This window comes from Pelmatolapia mariae, linkage group LG10_11, assembly GCF_036321145.2.
Source record: "Pelmatolapia mariae isolate MD_Pm_ZW linkage group LG10_11, Pm_UMD_F_2, whole genome shotgun sequence".
Classification (NCBI taxonomy): Eukaryota; Metazoa; Chordata; class Actinopteri; order Cichliformes; family Cichlidae; genus Pelmatolapia; species Pelmatolapia mariae.
The window spans coordinates 6,496,701-6,523,727 of NC_086236.1; the positions used below are offsets into that span (position 1 = coordinate 6,496,701).

Genomic DNA, 27,027 nt, shown 5'->3' on the forward strand with positions numbered 1-27,027 from the left:
TTCTGCAAACAATTATAATTCTGCTTCTTTCTGCAGTACAAGCCAGACGAAAAGAACCTTTTTCTCTCGGCCTCAAAATCTTTAAAACAATCTGTTTAATTGCACTAAAGATTTTATGAGTATTTTTCCCTCTCTTGACTGTTTTCTTCACATCATCACACCCAGTAATCAACTTCGACACAAAGCCTATAGACCCATTAAAACTATTATGATGTCCCACTCTCACACTTCTGGGACCGAGTGCATCTTGTCATTGTACCTTGCTGATAGGAATTTAACTGCCCTCTGTTTTAGTCACATTAATGGAAAAGAGATTAAGTCAAAGAGCATGCCAATCACTGTTAATTAAGGCAATGGATCTGTTGTCATTTGTCCTAAATAATTATTGTTGTCTTTATCTTTGCACACATTATTGAATTCATTATCCAATCTGCATAAATTGGTGTTTGGCTTCTTTGTTTATTCATGATTTGTCTTCTTCCTTGAATGCTTTCTGATCTCACAGAGTAATGCAGTGACATTGTAGTTTTGATGAAAAGTGCTGGAAATCAATAGCTGACAAAGCCTCCCTCAAAATGAACAAACAGATAAATTACATGCAAAGTGCTCAAATTCCTGTCTTGTCTTTCGATAAAGACTAAATCTTTACACTCAAAATAACCTGCAAACTATTTGTTTTTCATCATTTTCGCTGAGGTACTGTGTATTTAACACTACGAGGAATAAATGGCATCCAGATGATATCTCTGCTAGACTCATTCAGAGTGTCACAACAGATGAATTCAAAAGTGTTTACAGATTTGGAGAGTGTGTGTGATATTATGCACATAATAAATCGGCTTTGTCTTCACTGAATGCCCTTTTTAAGCTTTTAAAAAGAAATGAGAATTGCAGTTTTCAGCTCCATTTAGACGAAGACAAAGTGTAAAAATAAATGTAATGAAAAACTCCAGGTTTCATGTGTCTCGTACGGATCCAGTGCTCAGGATGAATGGAACGTTTCTATCCCACGAATGTGTACACGAAACAAAATAACTGATACAAGGTAAAAGAAAAGGGCTTATTGTGAACTAATTTGCGACTTGTCAGTATTTTATTAATCTGTTGTTTCAACAAACTTGAAGTGAAGCAGAAGAGTTTTTCTGTAGATACTCTTGAACATAAGTTTGTTTTTGTGACAGCTTGTTTTATTATCTGATCATGCAGATCATTTTGGTTTGATTTGGTTTTATGAAAGTGATGTTTAAGAATGCACAATCATTCCACTGAAACAAATCTTTTACCTTTAACCATTGTGGCACTGCATAAGGTGTTTAGTTATCTCTACAATGGGCAGATGGAAAAAACAATCATCAGATGTGCTCTTTACCTGAGATCCTGTACAACTATCACCTGACTTAATTTCACATGAAGGGGGAAAAAGCATCTTTTTGAAAAGAAATTCTGAAGATAAAGTGCAAACCATTTCCAGACCAGAAACAACTATCCTTTCAAACATTAAAGCTGTCGGAGCACTTGCAAACACAACACCCTGACCTCTTTTATGCACAATTCATGATGCTAACACGCAGGTTCCAAGTGAAGAACTCCTAACCAAGAATGATATTAAAGTTAAATGTATGCTGACCCATTAAAGCAGCCAAAGCTTGACTTTCAGTCAGTAACAAAAGCAGAAATGAGCAGCAAGGCTTGTAGGCTTGTCACTGTGAAAGTGTAAAATCAAGAGATGTCTGCATGAATGTACACTGAATGCAAAGAGTTTACAACACAATCAAAACCGCTGGTTACACTGAAGAGCAGGAGGATCTGATTATCCAGGGAATATCTGAAAATTTGCACCGTTTCTGAAGAAAAAACAATCTGTGGACAGATTATCGAAAGAATATATCATCATCTGTCCCTTCACCATCAACCATGGTAGAACCAGTATTATGGTGTGGGCTCACAGTGCAATTGGATGATAATGGCCAAAAGTATACTACAAAACAAACCCAAGAGTTTCTCAAGGCAAAGAAAAGTGATATCTTTCAAATTCTTCAAATCAGTCAAATTATCTTAACCCAACAGAGCATTCTGTTCGTTAGCTACAACAAAACTGAAGGGAGAGAGGAAACAGCATTTGCTGATGTGCATAGTTTCTAAATTTCAGCCAGTCATTAACTACAAAGTCTTTCCATCCTAGAACTGAAAGTCTTACAGTGAAACTGATCCTAGGACGTGGGAGAAGAGGACCACATATAAAATGGCCTTTGGTAAACCCCTTAAATTAAAGCTAAACGTTTGCACTTCAGTTTGAAATCTGCTGTGATGGATGGAGACATCGATGTAACACAGATTAGCAGTAGAAAGTATATTATGTCCAAACAGTTACTGATCTAATTCTATACAGATACTGACTCTTGGTATCAGAACTGTATGTGTGTAGACGACTGCTGGTGCAGTGTCTATTGTACTCATAGTACTTACATCATATTATAGTATTTTCAGGCTTTTAAGTGGAGTTGCTACAACATTTTAACTTGCAAATATTTAGTTTTAGATAGTCCTTAAGGCGCGTCATCATTACAGTTCTTGCAATTGCTATTTAATTGTTTAGAATTCTTCAAAGATGCTTTACTTTCTTGCTCTTTGCCAGTGTTTTATCAAAGTAGCAGATGTGATTTGTGTTGGTCTTCTTAGCCTCCAGTCTCTTCTCTTAATGGCTAAACATTTGTGTTACAAATTCTTTAATCTACCACCACAGAGAAGAGACTGCACTACTTTGCCGCTATGAAGCACTTGCACCCTAGGCCACTGCTTGTCCAAGTGCAGCAAGTGTTTCTTCTCAACATCCCTTTTTCTAGTTTGTTGTTATGGTGATTTGGGAGAGAGTTGTGTAACCCATCACCATAGTAACATAAGTAAAAGCTGCGTGCTTGTGTGACAGTGATATGAAGGAAATCTGAAACAAAGATATCCTTTTCTCCTTCCCTCGAGCACCGAGGCTCTCCATTCAGAAGGCTTTGGGGGTGGCCATGACACTATGAAGGCCTGCCATACAATAGACCTCTGCAACAATAGACCAAAGGCTGCTGCTGCTGTTGTTGTTGTTTTATTTTATTTGAAATGCATTGCAAGCAGTGAATGAGCTGTGAAACCAAGATGTCATGTGTGTATCCCGTGAGGGGGAAATAGCAGTGTTGATTTAGTTAGAGCCTCTTGACCCGAAAATAAAGGATATTTGATGTCATGCGAATATATTTTACACTAGAGGCTCTACTGAGGTGTCTTTGTACCCTTTGAACAAATATGTGGGCATGAATGGAAACGGAAATTTGTGACTGTATCAAAAAGGTCTGCTAAAATAGGAAAATTGCTATCTGACCATATGTCATCTTGATTGCATCTTAAACTAATCTTGAAATTGTGGCCTTTAGGGATTAAGTCAGCTGTACCCATGTCTCCGCTCATTTCCACTGTCTCGTGTTTACTGTCAGTCTTTTCCCAAGTATGATAGCAGATAATGGATAAGAGAATGTGGCAGTCACATCTGGCATGTTGTAGACACTGTCATTTAACCCCTTAATACCTGGCATATCATAATTAATAATGAGTTTCTGTGAGATTTTGACACCTCCACATCATCAGTGGGATTTTTTTCCACACTCAAAAACCTAAATAAATTGCACAATTTATTTTTAACCAGTAAATTACAAAAAATAAAGGAAATATCCTCCTAAGACCCGAACTCTTTCATGGCATGCACTTTTAATTTCTCTTTGCTATTTTGGCCTGCTTGGGACCTGATGAATGTAAAAACAAAGAATTACCTGATTTTTTTTTTTCTGAGAAAAATGAGATCCACTTATGAGGACATTCGCTTTAAAGTTCGATAGAACAGTGGCAGACCCCTCTGTTGGTCTTCCTTGGTCTCTTGTGTTCTGAGGGCCTCTGGATGTCTGGAGTTTTGATCTCCTCCATACCTGCTTCATGCCCTGGAGGATGGGACTGTGGCCCCCCACACCCTCTAGCAGATCATTACATGAAGGAACCTTTTAAAAACAAGCGCGTTCATGCTCACAGGTGTACACACGGGTGATCACACACACAAACTACACCCTTTTTGGCTCCTACCTCAAAGCACACTGTGCGCTGTCGATCTTATGTGCTGCACAATAATGTTTAATATTTAGTATTTACTGTCATATTCCCATATATCATTGTGATGTTGTTTATTCTATTACTCTCGTTTTCTTCTGCTTGTTTTCTTTTTTCTTTCTCAACAGGTGATCCAGGTGATCGATATATGTATTTTTTGTCTACTTATTCTGTTGGTTTTTGTTTTTTGCCCTTTTTCCCCATCCCTCTTCTCAGCTGTTTTTCTTTCCCTCTTTCTTTCCCCCAGTCAAGTAAAAAGAAAAAACAAAAAAAACCAAAAAAAACTCCATGAAAAATCGCGGGACCCGCGATACAAGCTGGTTTACGGTTATTTTAAAGAAAAGAAACATGTCTATGCAGATGCCCAAAGCTTAACAAAACGACCGCTATAACAATTTAACTTTTGTACAACCAGATTTTCATATACTTACATTTGAAAGTGTTTTCCTCTCCCGCTTCGACAACCATCGTTATCAGAAACAAATCTCCTCTATGACCCGCAATGAATCCTGGGATATAGTAGGACATGAAGGATACATCGGACCATCCTTAAAATTTGGGGAAAAGTAGGACGCATTTGTCGCCACATTTTGAGTACTCTTTGAATTCGGACATCCTTCGTCGTGTCGCCGTGACGTCATTGCCTCCAAATATGGCATTGAAGCATCCTTCATCTGAATTCGGACACAGCTAAGCCTCAAATTTGGGGAAAAGTAGGACGCATTTGTCGCCACATTTTGAGTGCTCTTTGAATTCGGACAGTCCTCGTCGCGTCGCTGGGACGTCATTGCATCCAAATATGGCATTTTAAGCATCCTTCCCCTGAATTCGGACACAGCGAGCCGGACACATGCATGTAGATTAAAGGAAATTATTTTACCTGGATATGATTGTCTCTGATGAGCCTAAGGTACAAAACGTGCGGGCGACGACGATAAGGTTTTTCTAGCTCCTCGAGAAATAAAATTGTCCACACAACAGAGCGACATTTCTGGGTCCATTTTAAAGTTTTCCAGCGAACGGGAAAAACACGCAAGTAAGGGCGGAGTTGAAGGCTAGGAGGCTGTCCACAGCCCGTCTGTTATGTTGGATACTCATTGTTTGTTCAATAAAGTTTCTATGGAGAAAAAAAGGGGGCTGTCCACAGCCGCTCACTTCCTGACTACCCGTCCGTCTAAGGACGCTACCTTGTGACGTAGGTAGGTAGTATCCTTATGAGCATCCTTCCCCTGAATTCGGACACAGCCAGCCACTGTCTTTCCTCTGTTTAGTTGTCAAGCGTACATGTCCTTGTCTGGGTTTCAGCCACTTCCTGTTTTATTTTGACAGTCCCTTGTCTCATGTGTATTGTGTTCACCAGCTCGATAGCAGACTGAGAGGTCAAGGATCACTAGAGCCCGGCGAGAACAGCAGACTCCCGCACATCGTTTTCAAACCCCCCACGGTCACTACTCAGGTTAAACATGATGTATAAGTCACTTAGATAACTTCGAAATGTTAATGTTTGGTTAATTTCAGTGTTTATTTGTTCCTGAGTAAATCGGTTTGGCTGAGATTAGCTGACTCTGGATTAAACCTAACATTAAAAATATTTTAATTCAGGAAACATTTTCACCGAGAACAAAAACAGCGTCTTAATACGTGGAGATTCTGAAGGCTGCTTCAAAAATGATCGGATTATATTTTAAATATTATTTCAGTTCTCTTCCAAACCCCAGCAGCTGTCTGTTGTAATTTTTGAGTGTCCACTAAAATAAAAATAAAGGCATTCTCACCTGTTTGTTTTTAAGGCATACATGTACACTGTTTTTATTAATAGAGAGATTTCGCTACTGAGGCTAAACATGATATATAAGTCACTTATATAACTTCTAAATCATGTTTGGTTTGTTTCAGTGTTTTCTTTGTTCCTAAGTAAATCGGTTTGGCTGAGATTAAAGTTAAGCTTCATAAAATATAAATCACAGTTAAGTTAAGAGGGGATTGCAGGAAAAACTCTGGACCTGTGACATCATCAAGTACGCTGATATTCCAATTGTACAAATCACGAGTCCGTACTCGGCAAGTCCAGACTTGCCCAGAATGCGAGTAAGGAGTCGCGTACTTGAGAATTGAGAAAGGGCTCTAGTATTTTCAGGTTTCTTAGTATTTTCCCAGTTTAGGTTGTTGTTTTGTTTTTTCTTATTTTTTGTACCCTCGTGTTCAGACCGTAATACCTCGCCTTTTGTTTCCAAGCTTCTGCTTCCCTGTGTTGTCTGCATGTGGGTCCACACCTCGCCATACACGATCTGCACCCGCAGATCTTAACAAGTGAGGGTACCCTGGTAATGCCTAGTGGAGACCTAGTCTCTGAAGGAGATTGGGGACCTCGTTAATCCCACTTACACGTCTTCCATAGAAGAAGCAGAGTTTCAGGACAAGGGGGACAACTCCTTGGTGGCAGGGCCCTAGGGTGGATGAGTTCCTGAAGGCTCTGGATGTTATAGGGCTGTCTTGGCTGAGATGCCTCTACAATGCTACATGAACATCTGGGGCAGTACCTCTGAATTGGCAAACCGGTGGTGGTTCTCAGCTTTAAGAAGGGAGGACCAGAGGGTGTGCTCCAACTATAGCAGAATCACACTCCTCAGTCTCAACGATAAAGTCTATGCCAACATGACGGAAATTAGAGTCCATCTGTTAGTCAAACCTCAGATTCAAGAGGGAAATGCAGTTTTCATCCTGGTCGTGGAGCACTGGACCAACTTTATCCTCTTGAGGATGTTTGAGAGTGCATGGGAGTTCACCTAACCAGTCAACATGTGTTCTGTGGACTTGGAGAAAGTATAAAAAAAAGAGAAAAAAGAAGATAAAAAAAGAAAGAAAAAAGAAAAAGAAAAAAAAAAGAAGAAGAAGAAAAAAAAGAACAGTGGCAGTATAATGTACTTGTAAGTGGATATCAGGCCCTTGTAGAGCAAAATTTAGTGGACACCAGGTCCTTGGAGGTTAAGATATATATTAAAACTCATATATCCATATTATTCTATTTTGTTTTAATTTTATTTACAAACTTTGACAAAGGTTCAATAAACGCTGTTTTATCAGAAGCTACTGGCAGGGGATGCACACAAGATGCCCTCTGGCATGAAGTTTTTAAGAGGTGCTTATGGATTAAGTTATGGGTTTGTGTCCCACTTACTTTATTTCTCTTTGTTTTCACTTACCCACTTTGATTTTCACCTCCCTCACTGCTTGGTTTAGGATGAGACTGGTTTTAAGTTTGTCCAGTGTCTTTAAGTGATGCCAAGAGGTCCGTGTGTGAGGAGCTGAAAGGAGGCCTCTCCCACTGGCACTAATGGCAGCTTGTGCATTTCTGCTTAGGCCAATCACCCAATCACATGGTTTATACACACTGAGGATAATTACATTCATTTGAAAAGCATAACTAACAAACTTGTAGGATTCGTCTGCTAGTCGTGGCAACTCGTCTCCTTCTTGCTGCCATTCAACAACAAGTATTTACATAAATGCAGCGCAAAATACAAAAATGGACTCTAAAGTTCAAGTGAAGCAAGAAAAAAAAAGATTTTAAATCAGTGTATTCCACAGTTACTATTTTTATAACCCAAGTTCCCCTGTTAAAGAGGTCATTTGAATGTTTCTCTCACAATGAACCTGAAATGGCCTTGAGCTAAAATGCAGAGTGCATCTGTGTGAGCAGAGCTTAAAAGAGTGGGAAGAGAAGCCGCAAGGGCTTGCAAACAAAAATATTTTGCCAACAAGAAAATGAAATACGGCTTTCAAAACCAGTGGAAGCACGAGCAATACATACCTTTAGGTAAGAGTCAGAGGTAAAACCCAGATGGAAGATCCCAAGGACTTTCCCTCTCCATCTTCCTTTCAAAGCAAGCACTTTGGAGGGGCCTCAAGCAAGAAGCCAAAATGATTGCAGTCACACTTGCTGCCTCTCAGGTGTAAAGCAGGATGTGGTTTAAACTATTCCGGCTCGCTAATAGCTTTCTTGAACAAACAAAGGTTTCAGAAATGTTAATACCATGACTAAATGAAATGCATACCAGCGAGGGGATGAAGAGTATCCCCACTGGCAATGAAATTTAATGATCAGAGGCAGGGAAATCAAAAGCAGGGGAGGAAATATCCACCCCGATGTTGCCTACAGCCCGTTGGCAAATAACATGCATGTCTGCAAACCAATCTCATTTCCTCATCGCAGCTTTTCCCGAGGAGCCAAAACGAGGTCTCATTTTCATTTTGCCATTGGAGAAAAAAAAGGATGACGAGATAATCAGACAAAGCTTTGGAAGGTTTAGCTGATCGCCCATAAATTAAAGTTCATTTATACTAAAAATTTAATGCAACAGTTGTGTGACCTCATCATTGCTACCTAATTAATCCACAAAGGCACGAATGTCAAACAAATTAGGTCTGAAATCAATTTACCAAATGGATCCTCCAGAATCCAGCAGGAATGTCTGGTCAACTTTTGACAAGGTTATCTTTTTCTTTTCTTTTTAAAACTTTTTATTTTGTACTTTTCCAAATTTATAGTACACGCAAACAAAAATATGAAAAAGGAACACAAAAGAAACAAACTAAAAGTCATAAAACACACCTAATCTGTGGGGAAAAGAAAACAAAGAATAATTATACACATATATATAGAGATGGGGCCAGGGAATACCCAAAGTACTGTCTTATCGGTCCCGTCCCAAAAACACCATCCACCCAGCCCCTTACACCCATATGAGGACTGCCAAACAAAGCCCGAATTCCGGTCCTCTCACCGGCAGGTCCGGTTCCATCCACAATCATAACATATTTGAACCCAAAGCGGGGAATAGAAGGACCCCATTCTCTCAGGGCACGGCCATCCGCCTATGCTTCAAAGAACCAAAGACTAAAATTAATTTGAATTAAACAAGAGAGAGGAAGAGAAAAAAAAACAACAACGAGGAAAGGTCCCTGCCTTATGGGGCTGAATGAGTCTTGTAGGCTATCCATTTTGTCCACTGTTTTCGGTGTTTGTCAGATTTCAGTCTCAGAGTGTAGGTCATTTTCTCCATTATATATATTTCCTCGATTACATCAGTCCATTCTTCCAATTTTAAAGGGTCACTTTTCAGCCAGTTTTTTGTTATTACCTTTTTGCTTGACAACAACATAATTTTAAACAAGTAATGGTCCTCCTTTCTTACATTTTCCCATATTCCAAAATACATTACTCATGCCTCACACGGCACTTCGTACCCCAGCACTCTCTTCATTGTTACTGCAATGCTTTCCCAGTAAGGTTTGATATGTTTACACTTCCAAAACACATGAGAATGATTGGCGTCCCAGTCGCCACATAATCTCCAGCAACGTTGGGGTGTTTTCAGCTGCTTGCTTTTAATATAAGGAGTAATAAAGAACCTAATCACATTTTTCCAGCCATATTCTCTCCATCGTCTAGAGCTGGTGGAGTTATGCTGTGTGAGACATACGGATCGCCAGTCATCCTCTGACAACTGAAGATGTAATTCAGATTCCCACTTTTGTTTAATATATAATGTTTCATTCCTATTCAAATTTTGCAGACCATTATATAATTTCGATAAAATTCTTGATGGAGGATTTTTATATGCACCTGTTATTATTTCTATTATATGGCTTCCTTCTCTCAAGGGCTTCTTCCAAATTTCTGTATTGTAAAAATGTCTTAATTGAAAGTACCTAAATAAATCTAATTTATCCAGTCCAAATCTTTTTCTTAATTTATTTATTTTTTACTTTTCATTTGATATCCATGAGCGCTATATTATTCAAATTCAAAGCTGCTCTTAATCATCCAAGAAACAAGAACAAAGTGAAGGGAATGAAACACATCTGTCAATGGATCTTTCCAAAAGCAAAGGTCATCTCGCCAACGTGGTCAGCACTTATTTTTCCCCCCTGATAATTAAGCGCTCTTTTGTGATTGGAGAGGGACCTCTTTGTAGGGGTGTAGCTGTGTGTGGCAGAGGAACAAGCCACTGAGCTGTCCTTCACAGAAAATTAGTTTAACTACCTGAAAAATAATTCCATCAGATCACCGGCAGTGCAAGGAGCAGGCGAATGTTCCAATTATAAGCGAGGTGCTTTTTTCATATATTTGCTATGAGACGTTTAAATGTACGTCTCACAGCTTTAGCGGTGACCCTTAAATAATATTCAAAGATACTTCAGGGTTATTAAAATTTACATTCCAAGTCTTAAAATCTAGCAAATATGGTTACATAAAATGACACCGACAGATGGAAAAGAAACACAAGTAGTCAAACATAAAGAAAGCCTCAGGTTAGGCATAAGGTATTAGGTTTATTGAACATATTGAAAACAAACAAAAAGACAAACTTTAAAAATATTACTTAATCTGCATGTGTAAACATCCATCACACTTTCAGAGAAATTCTTTGATCTAATATCTTTGCCATATTTGTGCTGACAAATGCTAACATGCGGCTCAGAATGCGGTTGATATATTCTGGCTAAACTGTTGACTTGTTTACAGTTTATCTGACAGCGTATGATTTTTTAGTCCCATCAGACGTTGCGTCTCAGCTGTCACTTTGTGAATGCCAACTGAGATGGAAGTATAACAGATAAAACTGACAACCAAGATAAGACGTGTATTTTCATGATGATTAACTATTCTTTAGGTTTCTGGTTATTCTGCTCTGCATTCTTCTCAGGTTTCAGAACAGTAGTTTTATTAGATTATTATCTGAAATAAATTAAGGATAATGACCGATTTATATTGTATGTTTTGTTAGAACAAAGCCAACGACTCCTGGTAAAACCGTCTGTATTAATCCTTAAAGTTTTGTAACCACTGTGTTAGTAAACGTGGCTACAATCTACAGGAGGGGTGGGCAACTCCAGGCCTCGAGGGCCGGGGTCCTGCAGGTTTTAGATATCACCCTGGGTCAACACACCTGAATCACATGATTAGTTCATTACCAGGCCTCTGGAGAACTTCAGGACATGCTGAGGAGGTAATTTAGCCATTTAAATCAGCTGTGTTGGATTAAGGACACATCTAAAACCTGCAGGACACCGGCCCTCGAGGCCTGGAGTTGCCCACCCCTGGTCTACAGTAATACTGCTACTCAAATGCTTTCAAAGTGTCAGCACCTCTATGAAAGCAGAGGTTTTTTTTTTACCGTTTTCTGTTCTGGAGTATTCAGGTGTGTGTTGACACAATGCCACAATCTTCCCAGGAGGACCCAGTGAATTCACCCAGTGGTCAGACCATGAAATGCTCAGAAAAACTGCAAAAAACCCAAGTGCCTCAAACTCTACGGGCCTCAGTTAGCATGTTAAAGTTCATGAGAATACACTTAGAAAAACACTAAACAAGCGTGGGTGGTTTGGAAGAGTTTCCAGACAGAGCTCTGTGCTCTCTAAGAACATGACAGCACAACTTAGGTTTGCAAAGCTGCATCTCAAGAATCCACAAGACTTCTGGAATCATTTCCTTTGGACAGAGAGACCAAAGTCTAGATGTTTGGCCACATTTAGAGAAGAGCAAGCAGAACCTGTGAAACGGCTCATACCAACTGTGAAGCACGGTGATGGAGGGGTGATTATTTGTGCTTCTTTTGCAGTCACTTAGTCGACCATGAACTCCACTATATACCAAAGTATTCTGAGTCAAAATTGAGTCCCTCTCTCCAAGTGCTAACGCTTGGCTGAAACTGGGTCATGCAACAGAACAATGATCACAAGCACAGCAGAATATCTACAACAGAATGGCTGAAAAAAAGAGATGGTGCAGTGGCCCAGTCAAGCTGCAACCCCAACCTGACTTAAATGCTGTGGTGGGACCTTACAAGAGCTGTGCATAATGGAATGCCTGCAAAGCAACCAGCAAAGAAGAGTGGGATAATTCCTCCACAGTCATATAGTGAACTGATATTCCTTGAAAACAATCACTTCATGTTGTTGCTGCTCAAGGTGTTGTTTAAGCAACTGAATCATGGGGTGTACTTAATTTTTAACAAGACCACACAGAGTCGAGTGTAAACTTTTGTTTGCATGTGACTAGATAGATAGATAGCATAAAACATGGGAGAAACTAAGCCAATTTGAAGTACCTTAAACCCGCATTCTATCTGAAGGCCATCAGATGGTGATAGCTGTGGTCGCAAAGACTTTCAGCCAATGAACATGCAGTTTAACAGTCAGACCCAGCCTTCCTTCCTTGCTACCAAGATGGCGACAGCAGAAACGCTGAGTGTGCTTTTCATGGCCAGTCTTTTCTTTTTTTTTTTAATTTCTTTTTTAAAATGAATGTTGCTTGCATTTAGTCTTTCCATGACATATAAGTGGCTAACACCAGAAGGGTGAAAACAAATATGGTAGTTAAAAGTATCTATCTTCTAGTGGTGGATCCTGTTACAATGTGCAGCCAAGCTTTATTATCCCCAAAGGGCTGCAATTAGAGCTGTGCTGCTGAATCTGGTAAAATACATTGAAAGACCGCCAATGTATAGCCTCCAAATCAGCATAATGTAACATTAATTAGACTCACTGTGATTACACTGAAAGTCTGAAACGCTTTGCCAGGGAGCAGAATGAAATCGGAGATACAGAGCTGAGACTTTTTGAAGAAGCAGCCGTCAACAGAGAGAAAACTTTGCTCTGGGATTGATATGCCAAATAATATGAGGGGAGTCTTGTCTCGGCGAATTGCATGCCTCAGCGTAGTAGTTGCACTCCTCAGGGCTTAGCCATTGACATATCGGTCAAAGTGATGGCATAAGATGGAGGTATACTCAGTAAAATGCAGGTCACGCTCTCGTTTTTATGGCTGCAACTTGATATATTTTCTTTCATTCAAATCATTTAGGACCTTTTCCCATTCTTTTATGTTCATAGATATGTAGCTTATTTCAGAAGCTGGGCCTGCTCATTTAAAAATATGTCATCATTTTAGATTAAAATGTCTATAATACTGCATAAAGAAAAAAACGATGGAGGTTTATTGACCACCATGGGGAAATTAGGCTGTTGCATCTGCAGGACAGGATTCTGCAGGAGAGTAAAAATAAGCAACAAAATAGCAAAAATATTGAAAAAATATACATTAATTGAACTATAAATAGTTAACTTGCATAGATGCTAAACCTCTGGATGTGTCTGGATATATGGGATATAGAGGAATGCAGACGATCATATCAACAAAAGCACATTGTGATCTGTATCTTCACAGTAACTGATTTGAGATAAAACTAGCAGGAAAATGTTGAATGGAATGCATCAAATAACAGAGTAAATCCATTTGCACAATTCCTTTTGTAGAGGAAATCCATTTGTAACAGCTGCTGTATAATATTATGAGTCTCAGCTTACCTCACACAGAGTATCCCCCATGGGAAACCCTGTTGTCTAGAGCCATATAGATTGCGTCAGCCTTGGATCGTATTGAGGCACAGATCATGCTGCCATGAGGCATTTGCATCCTTTCATCAATACACTACTAATGCATGCAGTGGTTGTGCCTACGAGGCCCCATTTGGCGGCGGAGAAACAGAAGGCTGGGGCCATGTTGGAAGCTGCAGTGAAACAAGGTTCACACTTTCCACACATAATAAACATCTGCAGCTTCATGGGTCAGCTCTAGTGCGTGAATCTGTTTGGAGGGCACCACTTTGCCCTCAGCCTCTGTTTTCCTCTCAACTTTTCACACAGATGTTGCGCTTCGCCATACTTGCCGAGGTTGCTGCCGAGTCCCATGCCAGCTGAATTTGAATTTAAAAGCTTCCTTTTTACACTGTTTGGCTTCCCTAATGTATTCAGAAAACAGTGTGAGTGTCAAGATAAGCACGCCTAGAACAGAGACCACCACCAGTACAGAGGAGAAACACGAAGCAGACAAGAAAGCAGAGCAAGAAGAGATCAAACAAGAACTCAAGCTATATAATGTTTGGAACCTGTACATTTCTGAAGTTCTTGCATGACTGATTTGAATTTTTACTTAGTAATTACACAAAACTGTGATAAACTGAATAGAGTTTCAGATTTTTGTGTATTATTCACTCTATTTTGGTTGCCTAGTCGGATATTTGTTTCTTATAGCCGTAACTTGCGGCCGTTTCATGATGGAAGCTTGCTGGCCAGTTGATGTGCAGATAATACTATCTCTCTTGCTTTGCATGCTTCTTTGTTACCTGCCATTGCACCATCCAAACTGATGCTGAAACTCAGAGGTCTTGGTCTGAGCATCTTTTTAACTAGCAATCTGATTTCCTGATAGACAGAAACCAGACCGTGAGGAATAGGAATAAAATAATACTCACGGTGGGGTTTTTTGCTGTGATGAGAGGGCCTGCTGCGTGATCAGACCTTATGACGCCATGATACCGACATTGTTAACAACATAAATTCCTTATTCCATCAGTGCATCTTCTGTTGAAAATTGTGGACAGTGTTAGATTTCTTTGTTTAAAACTCTCAAATTCCTCAAGAAGGCACAGCAGAGATTATCTTTGAGGCATTTCAAGATTTCTGGCATGAGTACCAAACTCTTGTGAACTTTTATTGCAGTGCTGTTGAGAGTGTCACGACAAGCTGTCACACCATGGTTTGGCAGTCTAACTGCTCAGCGTGAGAAACTGCTTCAAACTAGGGTTAAAAAAAATAAAATTTGAATGGAAACCCCCCCAAAAATCACGACCCCTCCTTCCAAAATAATAATGACTTGGAAAAAAGAAGAGTCTAACCTCTCATCCGTTATCTCATTACTGGTTTTCCATCCACAGTCAGCCAGGTCCCTGAACAGATTAGTCACTGTATTCAATTTAGTTGCAAAGTCATTACCATGTGAGCTACTGTATGTTGAGCTGTATCATGTTACATTGGTTTGAATTTTTCAATTACCCTTTGATTGAAAAAAACCCAACAATTAACAGGTATCGGGGGGAACCCTAATACGGCACTGACAATTATAGTCACCGTCATGGATATTGTAACAAATGTGATCTAACAGATTGTCATACAGCACTGAAATGAACATAAATCAGCTGCAGTCCAGAACAACAGAAATGGACTTCAGAGCATGTCGAGTCAGGTGGAGCAAAGTGTAGCTATACACAGTGTGTTTTTAAGGTGCTACAGAGGAGGGTGTGAAAGGATAACAAAATGCCTGTGGCTAGCTAAAAGCATTCGATTTAACTTTGTCAGAGCACCCTGTGTCATGGATTCTGTTGGAGAGCTTATGCTAGCTTTGTGTTAACGAGCTACTAATGTTGCGAGCATTCATACTTTGAGTTATTTACATTCTACTGTAATCCAACAGTGCAGGTCGCTGCAATAGCTCATGTTATTGATATTGCAATTCATAATATTCAGTAACTTGCAAATAAAAAATAAAATCAAAATTATCATGGATTACACTGAGAGAGTGATAACTGACTGTAAATCATGTTTGAAGTATAAACCATTGCAATATTATATAAAATTGAAGACATTTCAAAATAAAAGTTAGTATACATAGTAAATTGTCCCTTTATAGTTCCATACACGTCGTACATGATATACATGAGCTTCCATACATGGAGATATGGGGAAACAGATATAAGGGGTTCAGAGGTTGTTTGAAATTAGAGACAAACGTTGAACTCAGAGGTTTGTGTGAAGGAACAAGAGTTAGGACAAAAATGTACAAAAAAAATGTATGTGTCGGGGGGGTTAAGTTGTGGCGTGACTGTGACGAGGATTTAACATTGTGTCATTGACTGTGTGTATTTTAAAATGTTCAAAAATCAGGTGGTAAACAAATATAAAAAGAGGGAATGATTACCATTGTTTTTGAAGCATTTGCTTTTGTCCTTGTTTAATGATTATTTAAAATAATGCTTTGTCTCTCGTTTGTTTTAGTGAAACGTCTTCAGCAAAGTGTTACAGTAGCTTGGTTGGCATTTGGAATATATAAATGCCAATGCCTAAATATATATATAGTGTCAGTGTAATAAACGTAAGCTTTAGCCTACACCGTTTCAGTCAGTAATTTGTATTCTGCACATTGAATTCACTCTTTATTCTTTAACCTTTTTTTCTAAATTTAATTTCCTACTTTTTTTGTTTGTTTTTGATTTTTTTTTTTTAAATAATGACCAAATGAAGTGTACTTTTTATTTCATGCTAACTTTATTCTAGTAAGTTCTTGTAGTTAGCTGAGGGACTGTACCCATAGCTTTCTGCATCATCCACATCCACTTTAACATGAGCTACATTCTGTCAACATGCCTTCGCCTAACCCATTAACGTATTTGTGTCTTTAAAAGACTTCTTTTGTTTGTTAGTTTGCACATGGATTATTATGTGCACTAAAAATTCTGCAAAGCCTCACATCATCACTGATAGATATTGCTTTTACTCTGGCACAACATACGCTAGTACTCGTCATCAAAACAAGCAGCAAGTAACAAAACCATGTGGGTTATGGTATTTTATTTTTTTAAGACAAAATGTATCATCTGTTACTCTGCAATTAAACCTCAGCATTTGACTAATTGGTTAGTAAATATTTGATGTCAAACAGTTGTATCTGCTCTGCTCAGCAGGGAGAGCGACACGACTAAATGATTCTTAGCAGCACCACATTATATCTCAGCTTAGTTGTTACTTTATCCAAACAGCCTCCTGGACCGTGAGGGTGACTCGTAATATAAATTATGGATAATTTTATGGGTGCGTATAAAAGATCCATGATGAAATGCTCTATTTTCAACTGATGGTGTCACAGTAGTTACATGTTCTTCATTTTTAATCTGCAAATTAGGCCTCATTAAATCTGCACTATGCATTTAATTTGGAAACACACTGCTCTTATCAGCCAAGATTACTGAGACACTAACAGATCAAATATTCCATCTTTGCCGTCCCTTTAGTTTCATCACATTAAAGCTTGTGCTTTATTACTTATCTAAAGGAAGGGATTGATTGAAAAGTGAACCCCACCTGAGGAAGGTGGACTAACTAGTGATAAAACTAGATCCCACAGCCAAAGTTAAAAACTCAGAACTGCTAATTAGACTTTTCATCAGTTGATGTGCAAAGCCGATAATGTCAGAGTAAAGTGGCTTGGTATAACAGTGTGAGGTGCAGTAAACAGTGCAGTGTGATAAAGTGTTGCTGTGTGTGTTAAATGTTGCGCGTTTGCAGAGTTGTTATAAACTGTTAACAGATGTTACTCTGATAGACAGACAGATGTGTTGCTTTATAAAGAGTTATTGCATAAGGTTTGAAAGATTTCCGGTATCCTGCATCTGTCTGTTAGAGAAAGTGCTAAGCTGCCCGTCCAGGAAGTGATGCAGAGGGTGCTCAGGATGATCTATGTTGGATAACAGTTTGTTCAGCCACCTCCTCTCCACCACAGCCTCAAGTTTTAACAGGCAGTCACAGAGCCGGCCTTGCCGATCGGTGTATTCAGCCGGTTGGTGTCACCACCTCTGATGCTGCACCCCCAGCAGAGTGCAGACAGGCACACTGTGCTTGCCACAACTGGTGATTTTAGCTTCATTAGGAAATACAGCTCTTCTTGTATGCAGCTTTGATGCTGGACTCAACCTAAAAGCCCGCACGGGTTGTTGACGTGGCAGGCCGTGTACTGTAGCTTGTCTTCTACCATCTGAAGTTGATCGCAATCTCTCCGATCGTATTCACATTCAGAAGCAGATGATTTACCCACCTCGGGAGAAACAGGGGAGCAAAGGAATAAATTAGTCAAAGACAAATTGTTCCATCCTGGTTTGAATATATCTGTAGACACACTGGAAAAGCAGAAGATAAAATACACAGAGTTGACAGAGCTGAGACTTGAATTTGATCAGTGAGACAAATTCCTGATGTTGAGCAGGCTCATTTATAAGCCAGTCAAGTTTTGATTGGATCTTACTGCTGTCTTAAAAGATGATTATCTGAGACAAATAAAGATCATTTTTTACAGATTTAATTGGGATCAGGCTTAGATGAGAAGGCTACTCCTCGGGAGGTGACCGTAAGAAGCATAATGAAAGTTTGTGATGTTAAAAGAACTTGCTGGTGTTTGGTCTCAAGGAGCATCTAATATAGCAACTAGTATAGACTAAGAAGAGAACATTCCTCTGGGTTAGCCAATCAAAAGTGAGAGCAAGTGCCACATGTAGTCTGATGTCAGCAGCCTGGCATTTAATCTGAATGCAGAACATAGAGGACCAGCATGAGGAGGTTGACTTTAAAAAAAAAGGGTATAAGGGCATCATATTGAAATTAAAAACCTGTTTGCCAAGAGCAGTAATTAAAGTACCTGTAAATGTACTTCTATTATTACTCTTAATATCATTCACTGCATTCATCGTGACATCTGCAGTAGCGAAAGGTCTGAAGGTTTGAAATGGATAAAAGAGCGTTTTGAAAGCTACTTCCTGGCTGTTTGAAGATTGATTTCGAAGAGATGTAGATTTCAATCCATTTCCTGGCAGTCGATAGATTTTTGTTGGGATTGTTGTTTGTGTTTTCTGTGGAGTTGGCAGCATTGTAGCCTATTTATCTTTTCAAATCTCTGCCCATAACGCACAACGTCCTCACCCATAACTGTGATAAATGAGAAAAAGCTCAAATAAAACCGTTCGACCAAACTGCTCCTCTACGGTACATTTTCACTGTGCTACTGGTGGACATTTGATGTTTTAACCCCCGTGGAGCCAAATAGCATGCGCGCTGCAGCGTGGGCCATAACTGACCTTCATAACCATGCTTCTGTTTCATTTCAGTGTCGGCGGCACATGATGTGATTACTGACACGGCCATTCACATCTTAGAGTAGTTTTATTCTGATGGAAATATGGTAGGCATGTGTGCACGCCTCGGGGAACATGTAACACAGTGAAATATATGACAAGCACCCCGTAGAATGACTGATTTACTCGGCTTTACTCTAAATCACCAGAGTGATCTGACTTCATGCAAACGCGCAGATAGAGCAAACCTTCCCCAGCGAGATTGAAGCATGAATGTGATTTCCGTATGCATATAGATGAAAACTGGTGAAATATGAAGCCACACACACTTTGAGTGTGTTCGATATAATCTGGCTGCAGTCCTTTGGTAAAGGTTATCTGAATCTGACTGAGATGGAAATAGACACTCCTCAGAGAGGGGCAAAAATAGGACTAACACCACGAGTGTTTCAAGTGCTAATACAGCCTTCAATCCCCCGGCTAGCACATCTTTTCATCTGCACCTTAGGTTGCATTCATTGCTAAATGAATGGTAACGCGAACCATTTTACATTACGGGACGTTTGCGTGGAAGTTGAGTTTTTAAGAGCAACTGCAAACTAAAATGTGATGCAGACTGTGGAGCATTGCTCAAGTTTTATAGCTGAGTGAGTTGAAAGGTATTATTTCACCAATCCAAATAACAGCAGTACAGTAAGGCTCACAGCTGAGTAAAAGAAGGGAGGGAACGAGGGTTAAAATGAAGATCGATAGGGAAACCCTTCGAGCTGGAACATTAGTAATGCTGTAAGGATGCTCCATCTCTCTCTAATCCTTCTCAACAATTTCTCCCGACCTTTTACTTGAAGAGACATTTATGCACTTCTCTCTCTCAAGATCAAATGTCTGCCCTCCTCATAACGTCGTCTCTGTGTATTTCCCCTTGACTTGGCTGACTGCTTTTATGTTTGGCAGCTTTTGTATGGGCAGCGGGAAACACAGTTAAGTGTTTTATTTATCTACAGAATGGGGCTTTTTTTTCCGCTTTAGTCAGCTCTTCAGGAAATGAAACACTGGCACGAAACACACTTTCATATTCTGCATACCTACAGTATGCAGCACACCTGGCTGAAGTGGAGGAGGCAGTTGTGTTTGAGTGGATTAGGCTGAAAAGGTTTTGTTTGCGCAACAACATACACTGAGGAATATACAGTATGCAGTGCTTTTTTTGTATTCAAGATATTTTGCTTCACAGATTTTTTTTCACCACCACGAGCTATGCCTAAGGCTCTGTTCAACCCAGTGAATTTAGTTTTAGTAGCTAAAAGGCTAAAGCTCTTTCGTTTTGTGAGATTAGTGACAAAATTGCTTTCCTGCGTTAGCTTCTGGGGGAAATAAAAAACATTTGGGGATTTTTCAAAGTTAATCTTAAACACCAAAAAGTCTATTTTTGATCAACCCATCCAGCGGGATGAATCAGCAGTATTGTCACTAGAATCATTGCCTATTTTTCCCCTCAATCATGTGTCGACGCAAATTGTTAGTGATATGACAGTCAAAGTAAAATAGTACCGTCTCGCCCTGCCCTGAAATGGCCTGCTGTTTTTTATTAATTGACATAAGACAAAATATTCTGACAGATAAAAACAAAAAAAAATTACCCTTTACTAGAAACCCACTCATTCCCCAGATACTCACACACACATTGAGCAGATGTTTCACTTAATGGGAGAACAACAGGAAGAGAATTCAATTCAATTTGGCCCGGGGTCTGATAGGACATCAAGTAACAGAGGAAAGCGATAGGGTTTCACATCGGAAGCCCATCTGTGTCCATGCTTCCCTTCAAACCCACCTTACCTGTGATGTTGTTAGGCTGAAATGAGACAAGCACACCCTGATGCATCATAGGCTGTAACCACCTTCTTAACTGAAACCATAAGGGTTCGGAGTTGAGAGCAAGGGCCAAGGATTTGTTTTGCTTAATGGCATCTGGTCCTTGTGTTGCAATTGTGCAGTTTCATTGCATTTAAGGGAGATTATAAGGCTTCTGGGCAGTATTCAGGTGACCTTCAGGTCTAATATGAAAGTATCAACATGTCAGGGAGGGTTCACCGTGCTTAAGAGCTTGCCAGAGGCTACAAACCATTGTGCCTTTGGAAAACCGTACCATACAACAGTTAAAAAATGTTACAATTATAAGAGAAAAATTGTTTTTAATTTAATGTGAGCAACACATCTCAAAGAAGCTGGGATGGAAAAACTGGAAAAGAAAGCGGTGCTAAAAAGAAACAGCTGCAGGAACATTTTGTATATAATTAGCTTAATTACATGCAAAAACAGGTCAGTTGATTGGGTTTAAAAACAAAAGCATCTAAGAAAGGCAGAGTTTATCAATGTGCAGATCTTCACCAATCTGCAAACTACAAATTGTAGAAGAGTTTCAGAGTATTGTTCCTCAATGTAGAATTGTGAAAGTTTTAAATATCTCATCATGTACAGTACGCAATATCATCAGAAGATTCAGAGAATCTGTAGAAATCTCTGTGTGCAAGGGACAAGCCCAAAAATCAATATAAGGTGCCCATGATCTTCAGCCCCTGCAGGCAGCACTGCGCCATCCACAAATGCAGGTTAAAGCTCTGCATGCAAAAACATAAGACATGTGAACACGATCCAGTCAGTCAAAACTCACGTTTGTTTTTGGAAAACATGGGTGCTGCATCCCCCAGACCAAAGAGGAGAGGGACCGTTTGGCTCTGCATCTCTGATGGTATGTGGGTGCATTACTCTATAAAATGCAGTTTTAAAGGTAGCAGGTGTGAAAATCGATGCTTTCCCAGAAGATGAAGTGAAAATGGGACTTTCCCTCTACAGAGATGGTGGTCCAAAGAAAGTTGTTATTAAAATTTTGAAAGAAAATTGGTTGGGGAAATCCCCCCAAATTTGATAAAACCATCAATTTTTGCTCATTTTAAAATGTTAGAGGTAATATCAGAAACACCTCTGAACTAAAGACTTGCATCTAACAGCCAAAGCACAAGATTCAGTATCCCTACTCTTTCTGACTTGAACCAACAGGTCGATCTGTGAGGATGCAAACCCTGTTGTTATTGGCTTACTCACACTCACAATGTAAGCAAGCTGTTGGAGTCACAGTTTTACCGTAAATGGGGAGAGGCCCTGCAGCCTCTCCCCATTTAAACGAACAGATGCTGGAGAGAGAAGCAGTCAGCAGCACCAAGTCGGAAGCGAACGACTTTAAAAGCTAAACATTAAAATGAGAAGCAAGCTGGAAACCAGTTTGTTTTGGGCTGTTTAGCCAGCAGCGGGTGCTTGTGGAGCACATGGAGACACATTTCTTTAAGTGCCTTGCTCAAGGCCACTTCAGCAGTAGTTTAAGATCCAGTGGAGAACGTTATGTATTAAAAGTCCCAGCAGGTCTGGGGATTCAAGGATTCTTGGAGCTCTAGGCTCATGCTGCCTCAAGACATAGTGGGATAGATGCAGCAAACTGGTGGGTAATGCTCTTCCAATATCTACTTACTTTTTAAATACAGCAATAAAATTATATAGAGCTTTAAACGGTGGAGAGGTAAAAACATACACTTTGATATTAAGGTTGGCAGGCAGACTAGGTGTGGATCCCCATACGTGAGGCGCATTTTATATTCCTTTCCTGAGGCTAGGATCAGTAGTAGAAGCTGACAATTTTAGTTTATCAGGTGACCTGGAAATATACAAAAATGTTGGGAGATCTTTGTGTTTGGACCCAGGACAACGAACAGATGGGACTCTGGCAGAGAAGCCCTTAAGAAAGTCTGCGGATTGCTGTGCGCATTTTTCTCTTTAAATGTTGATCAAGAGAAGAGCGGCTCAAAAAGTGAGACACGCATTCCTGTGAGGTAGAGACTAGACTTAGTCCCTAAGTAGCTTCTCTCATCATTATACTTCCTCCAGCCCTCTCTATGGCTACAACTGCTCATTTGTAAGTACGGGATGTTTCTCCGGCTGTGGCTTCATCTTTTGTTGCCCCCACTGTTTGCCATTCAGTTTATGGAGCCCACACACACACACACACACACATCCGTGGATCCTTCTCTCTTTTATTATGGGAATTCCAGGCACATGTGAGTGAAGCAGCGAGCCAGCCCAGATACCCCTCCCCCTCTTGCCGGTACCCCTTCATTTTCATGGATTTCTCATGGGGCTAAAGCAGACGAGAAGAGGGGGAGGAGAAGGAGGAGGAGAAGGGAAGCAGAGCTAGGCTAATTCATCAATAACCTTTACCTAATCCTCCCTTTCCCGTTCTCCTTCTTACTCTCTCACTCTCTCTCTGCCTAGAGGCATTCAAGCAATACATCCATCCCCCACCTCACACACACACACACACACACACACACACAGTCCTTATAGACACACTTGCATGCACTCACATAAGAGTCTGCCTGAACAAGTCCAGAGAGAGCGCATGAATCGAGCTGAAGAGTGTTTTTTCTTTCACCTCTGTGTGTGTGTGGTGTAAGTCGAGTCCTCTGAGGGGCTGTGTGTCTTAGCTATGACCCGGAGCTAAAATGATGATTATAGACTAGAGACTAGGTGTGGCGAGATGGGGCGGCGTCAGAGGCTTTGTCTATAGTTCCGTACAGCCCACCAACCGGGAGGAGGCTCTGCCTATCTATCAGAGTGTGTCCCGGAGCCATGCACAGTCTGAGATTGAAAGAGCTAAGAGCTGCTGTGTGGGGCTGAACCACTCTTAAACCAAGACCTAAGCCACAGGGAATTAGACAAGCACAAGTTCAAGAAGCTCGGTGGAACTTTGTAGCCAGAACGTGACCAAGTGAAGAACTGCAGGAGCAGATTGCTGTTTTTATTTTTATTTATTTTTTTATTCTTGAATTCAGGCTTCTTTTGCAACACACATGAAAAAGACTTTCTAAGGAGCTACCAGAAAGAAGAGAAACTTCTGTGGACTACTTCCAAGTAACACAATTGTTTGAAGAGGCTTTTCTGTTGGGGAGTTCCCAAAATATCCTCTTGATTCTGCCTTTTTTCCCACATTTAAAGGATGAAATCTCAATGATATAACCATTTGGAATATGGGACTTTTAATGTCTGATTTGGACCATGGTAACAGGCAGCTATGTTTCTGTGCTCAGCTCTGGGTGATGTTGATAAGTATGTCCCATTTACTCTCTTTGTTATTTGTGATTTTGACCTAGATTAATTTTGCGGTGGCGTCTTGGGTGTTTTGTCAGGCATTCACTCATTTCCAGGAACTTGAAGAGTTTTGAGTTTGGCTTGTTCACAGGTGTTGCTTCAGATTAATTGAATCCAAACACTCATGCAACATGTTTTGCCCGAGACAAAGATCACACGGGGTGCAGCTTCTTAATGCCGACATGTTTCAGTGTATAACCTTTGCTCCGGATGCTTGACAACAACCAGTTATCATCTGATTAGTGTGTTTTGACCTCCTCCCCTTTTGCCCCCTCAGCTGACTCAGTAGACCACATTTGTATCTCTTCCTAATTATACCATATATTCATTGACACACACACACACACTCACACTCACCATATCTTCCCCTTTTCTTTTTAAATTTGAAAAAGCTGGTGTTTTCTTTCACTTTCAGTTAATGAGTTTTACCTGTTTCACTTTGTTTGAAATTAACTTTTGAATATTCTCCCTTTTTGTTTGCTCGTGAAAGCACTTTCTACACTGTGATTTCGAAGGTGTTTTATAAATAATGTGCATTATTATTATTATTATAAAAATGGAAGCTGCATTTAAAAGTTAAATCTTTCCTTTCTCCTTTCTTTCTTGCAGCTCTTGCAGGTAAAATCTCTCCAACCAGCTCTGATGCCCTGAGTTCGTCAGCAATGACAGCCAGTCCTTCACCACCCAGTGTGTACCTTCCTGCCAACTTCAAAATGTCCAATGCACAACTGGCCTTCTTTTTGAGGGAGGCTCAGATCACAGGACAAACATTTGGCGGCAGCACCAAGAGCGGCAGTAGTCCCAGCAGTGGAAACCCATTGCAGCGCTCTGAGAGTTTTGTGGTTTTCCAGACAAAAGACCTCCCCGCCATCAACATAAGCTTCGGGCCTTTTGCCCAGGACCAGGCCCTGTCCAAGGAGTTGCTTCAGCCAGCTAGTCCTCTGGATATTCCCGGCCAACTGACAGTCAACTGGAAGGTGCGGGCCTTCATTGTCCAACCGCGGGTCTTCTCCAACAACCCCACAGTCCAGGTGTTTTTCTATATCGCCGGTCGTGACTGGGACGACTTCAAGGCTCAGGACAAGCTACCCTGCGTCCGTCTGCATGCCTTCCGGGATGTCCGTGAAATTAAAACCTCCTGCCGCATGAAAGGTAACCTGGCGCAGTGCTTGGCCCAACTGGAGCTTCCTCCGTCGTGGTTTAACACCAATGTAGCCCCGCTGGGCCGAAGGAAAGGCTCGAGTGACGGGCTCTTGGATGGGTTAAGTGAGACCCTCCAGGCTGAGCTATACTACACGCTACACGAACCTAACCTGGAAGGGGAGTGCAGTAAGGGTTCAGGTCACGGTGGTGGTGCTTCCAGGGGAGAACCTCTGTCACAGCACCCCCTGCTGCGCATCGGAAGCATCAGCCTGTACCAGGCCACTGAAGAGCAGCTGCTGGTGGACAAGCAGCTAGACAAGAACATGTTCCTCAGGCTGCCGGAGAAGCCCCTGAAGCCTGGAGAGATTCTCAAAATCTTCCTGTACCTGATGCCCAACTCTACTATTGAGCAGTTCACCCTCAAGTAAGTGTCCTTTAAAATCTGTTCAGATGCTTTCAGACTCCTTGTTTCCATGCCGAATGTCACATTTATTGTGATGTTGACACATCTATATTCACAGCAGAGGCTCAATCAGCCCTCCATGCAGTCATGCATATAAGAATTATTGATGAATAGATTATTTTCTTGCTTCCTGGTATATCTCAGCCAACAATTTCCTCCCTGTCATAAATTGACGTATTATATGTCTCTTTATAATAACACTCGCACCGAATCATCTGCAATTTGTCCAAGGTTTAGGTTTAGGGCAGCATGACTGTCTGTAAACAAAGCTACAGAGTGAATGCTGAGCACCGGTGGATAGGCTTAAAGGAAATGTAGGATTTACATGTCCAAATAGTCCTCAATTAATAGAACACAATTACCACAGCGATGGATGCATTCATTACAGTCTTAATAACCAGCTTAATTCAAAGCAGCATTATTAGACGAAGGCTTTTTACATAACCTCGGAATCAATTGCAGCATTCGATGACAGCATAAGATCACAGTGTACGTGGAAGTGCAGCCAAAGTCATCTCATTCCAATCCTCACAATATTCTGTTTCAGGCTTCAAGCACATGGGTTACATGACCATTTATGTTCATTTCAAGTCTAAAGAGACAAACGAGGATGTAATCACACATTTCATCCTGCTCATTAATTTCGTCTTCACTTAGCCAAATGATGTGCCAGCACTAATTAAAGTCAGGTAAGATAAAGGAAAGAAGAGAGGGTTAAGCAGCACTGTAAGATTCACCTTCAGAAATGGTGGCCTCCAGCCAAAGAGTTCTTCTTTTTTTCATCTTGTATGAATAATTTGCAGTGAACTGCTGCTCCGAGCAGTTTGTGTTTAAAGGCCAGGTAATAGGTGTAGTTGTGGAACACATACAGATTTGGCTTCTGCAGTACGCTATGGTATTTAATGCTCACATACTGTACTCACTCTACATGTCCGCCTCACTGCTGGGAATAAAACACTGACTAATATATAAATGGATGTTTAACCACCTTTTTGTGTCAGCGTATATGTTAATGCAAATTGTTTTATTATTGCAAATGGATTCTTAATGCCTTCATTTTATTAACATGTAAATGGTTGCAGGCAACATAAGGAAAAATATTTGGACGTGTAGATTTGTAACTTTTTGCTTCATTACAAGTGACCCCGTTCACATTTTCTGAGTGTCTTACATTGCCATTCAGACAATTACTGTTACAAAAACACATCTCTCATATAACACAATGGTTAGTGATGAGCATGTGTGATGGGACTAAATAGTTCATGACACAAGTGTCCCTCACTGCCTTCCTGTATTTGAGCTTTTCCACTCTCAACTCTCTTAAAGTTTCTAAATTTCACCATT

At 40.4% G+C, this 27,027-nt stretch overlaps 1 protein-coding gene across 2 annotated transcripts in view; it reads left to right on the forward strand.

Annotated features, from left to right (window-relative positions):
• The window catches only part of tmem132e (transmembrane protein 132E), a 436,417-nt gene that overhangs the window by 277,005 nt on the left and 132,385 nt on the right, over positions 1-27,027 (forward strand). The window contains exons 1-2 of one of the 2 annotated variants that reach the window (XM_063485750.1): positions 23,932-24,035; positions 24,687-25,644. In XM_063485750.1, the coding sequence (XP_063341820.1) occupies positions 23,957-24,035; positions 24,687-25,644 (1,037 nt within the window). In that variant the 5' untranslated portion in view covers positions 23,932-23,956. Of the gene's footprint in view, positions 1-23,931; positions 24,036-24,686; positions 25,645-27,027 lie in introns of those variants that run through there. The other variant, XM_063485752.1, reaches the window with a different exon arrangement.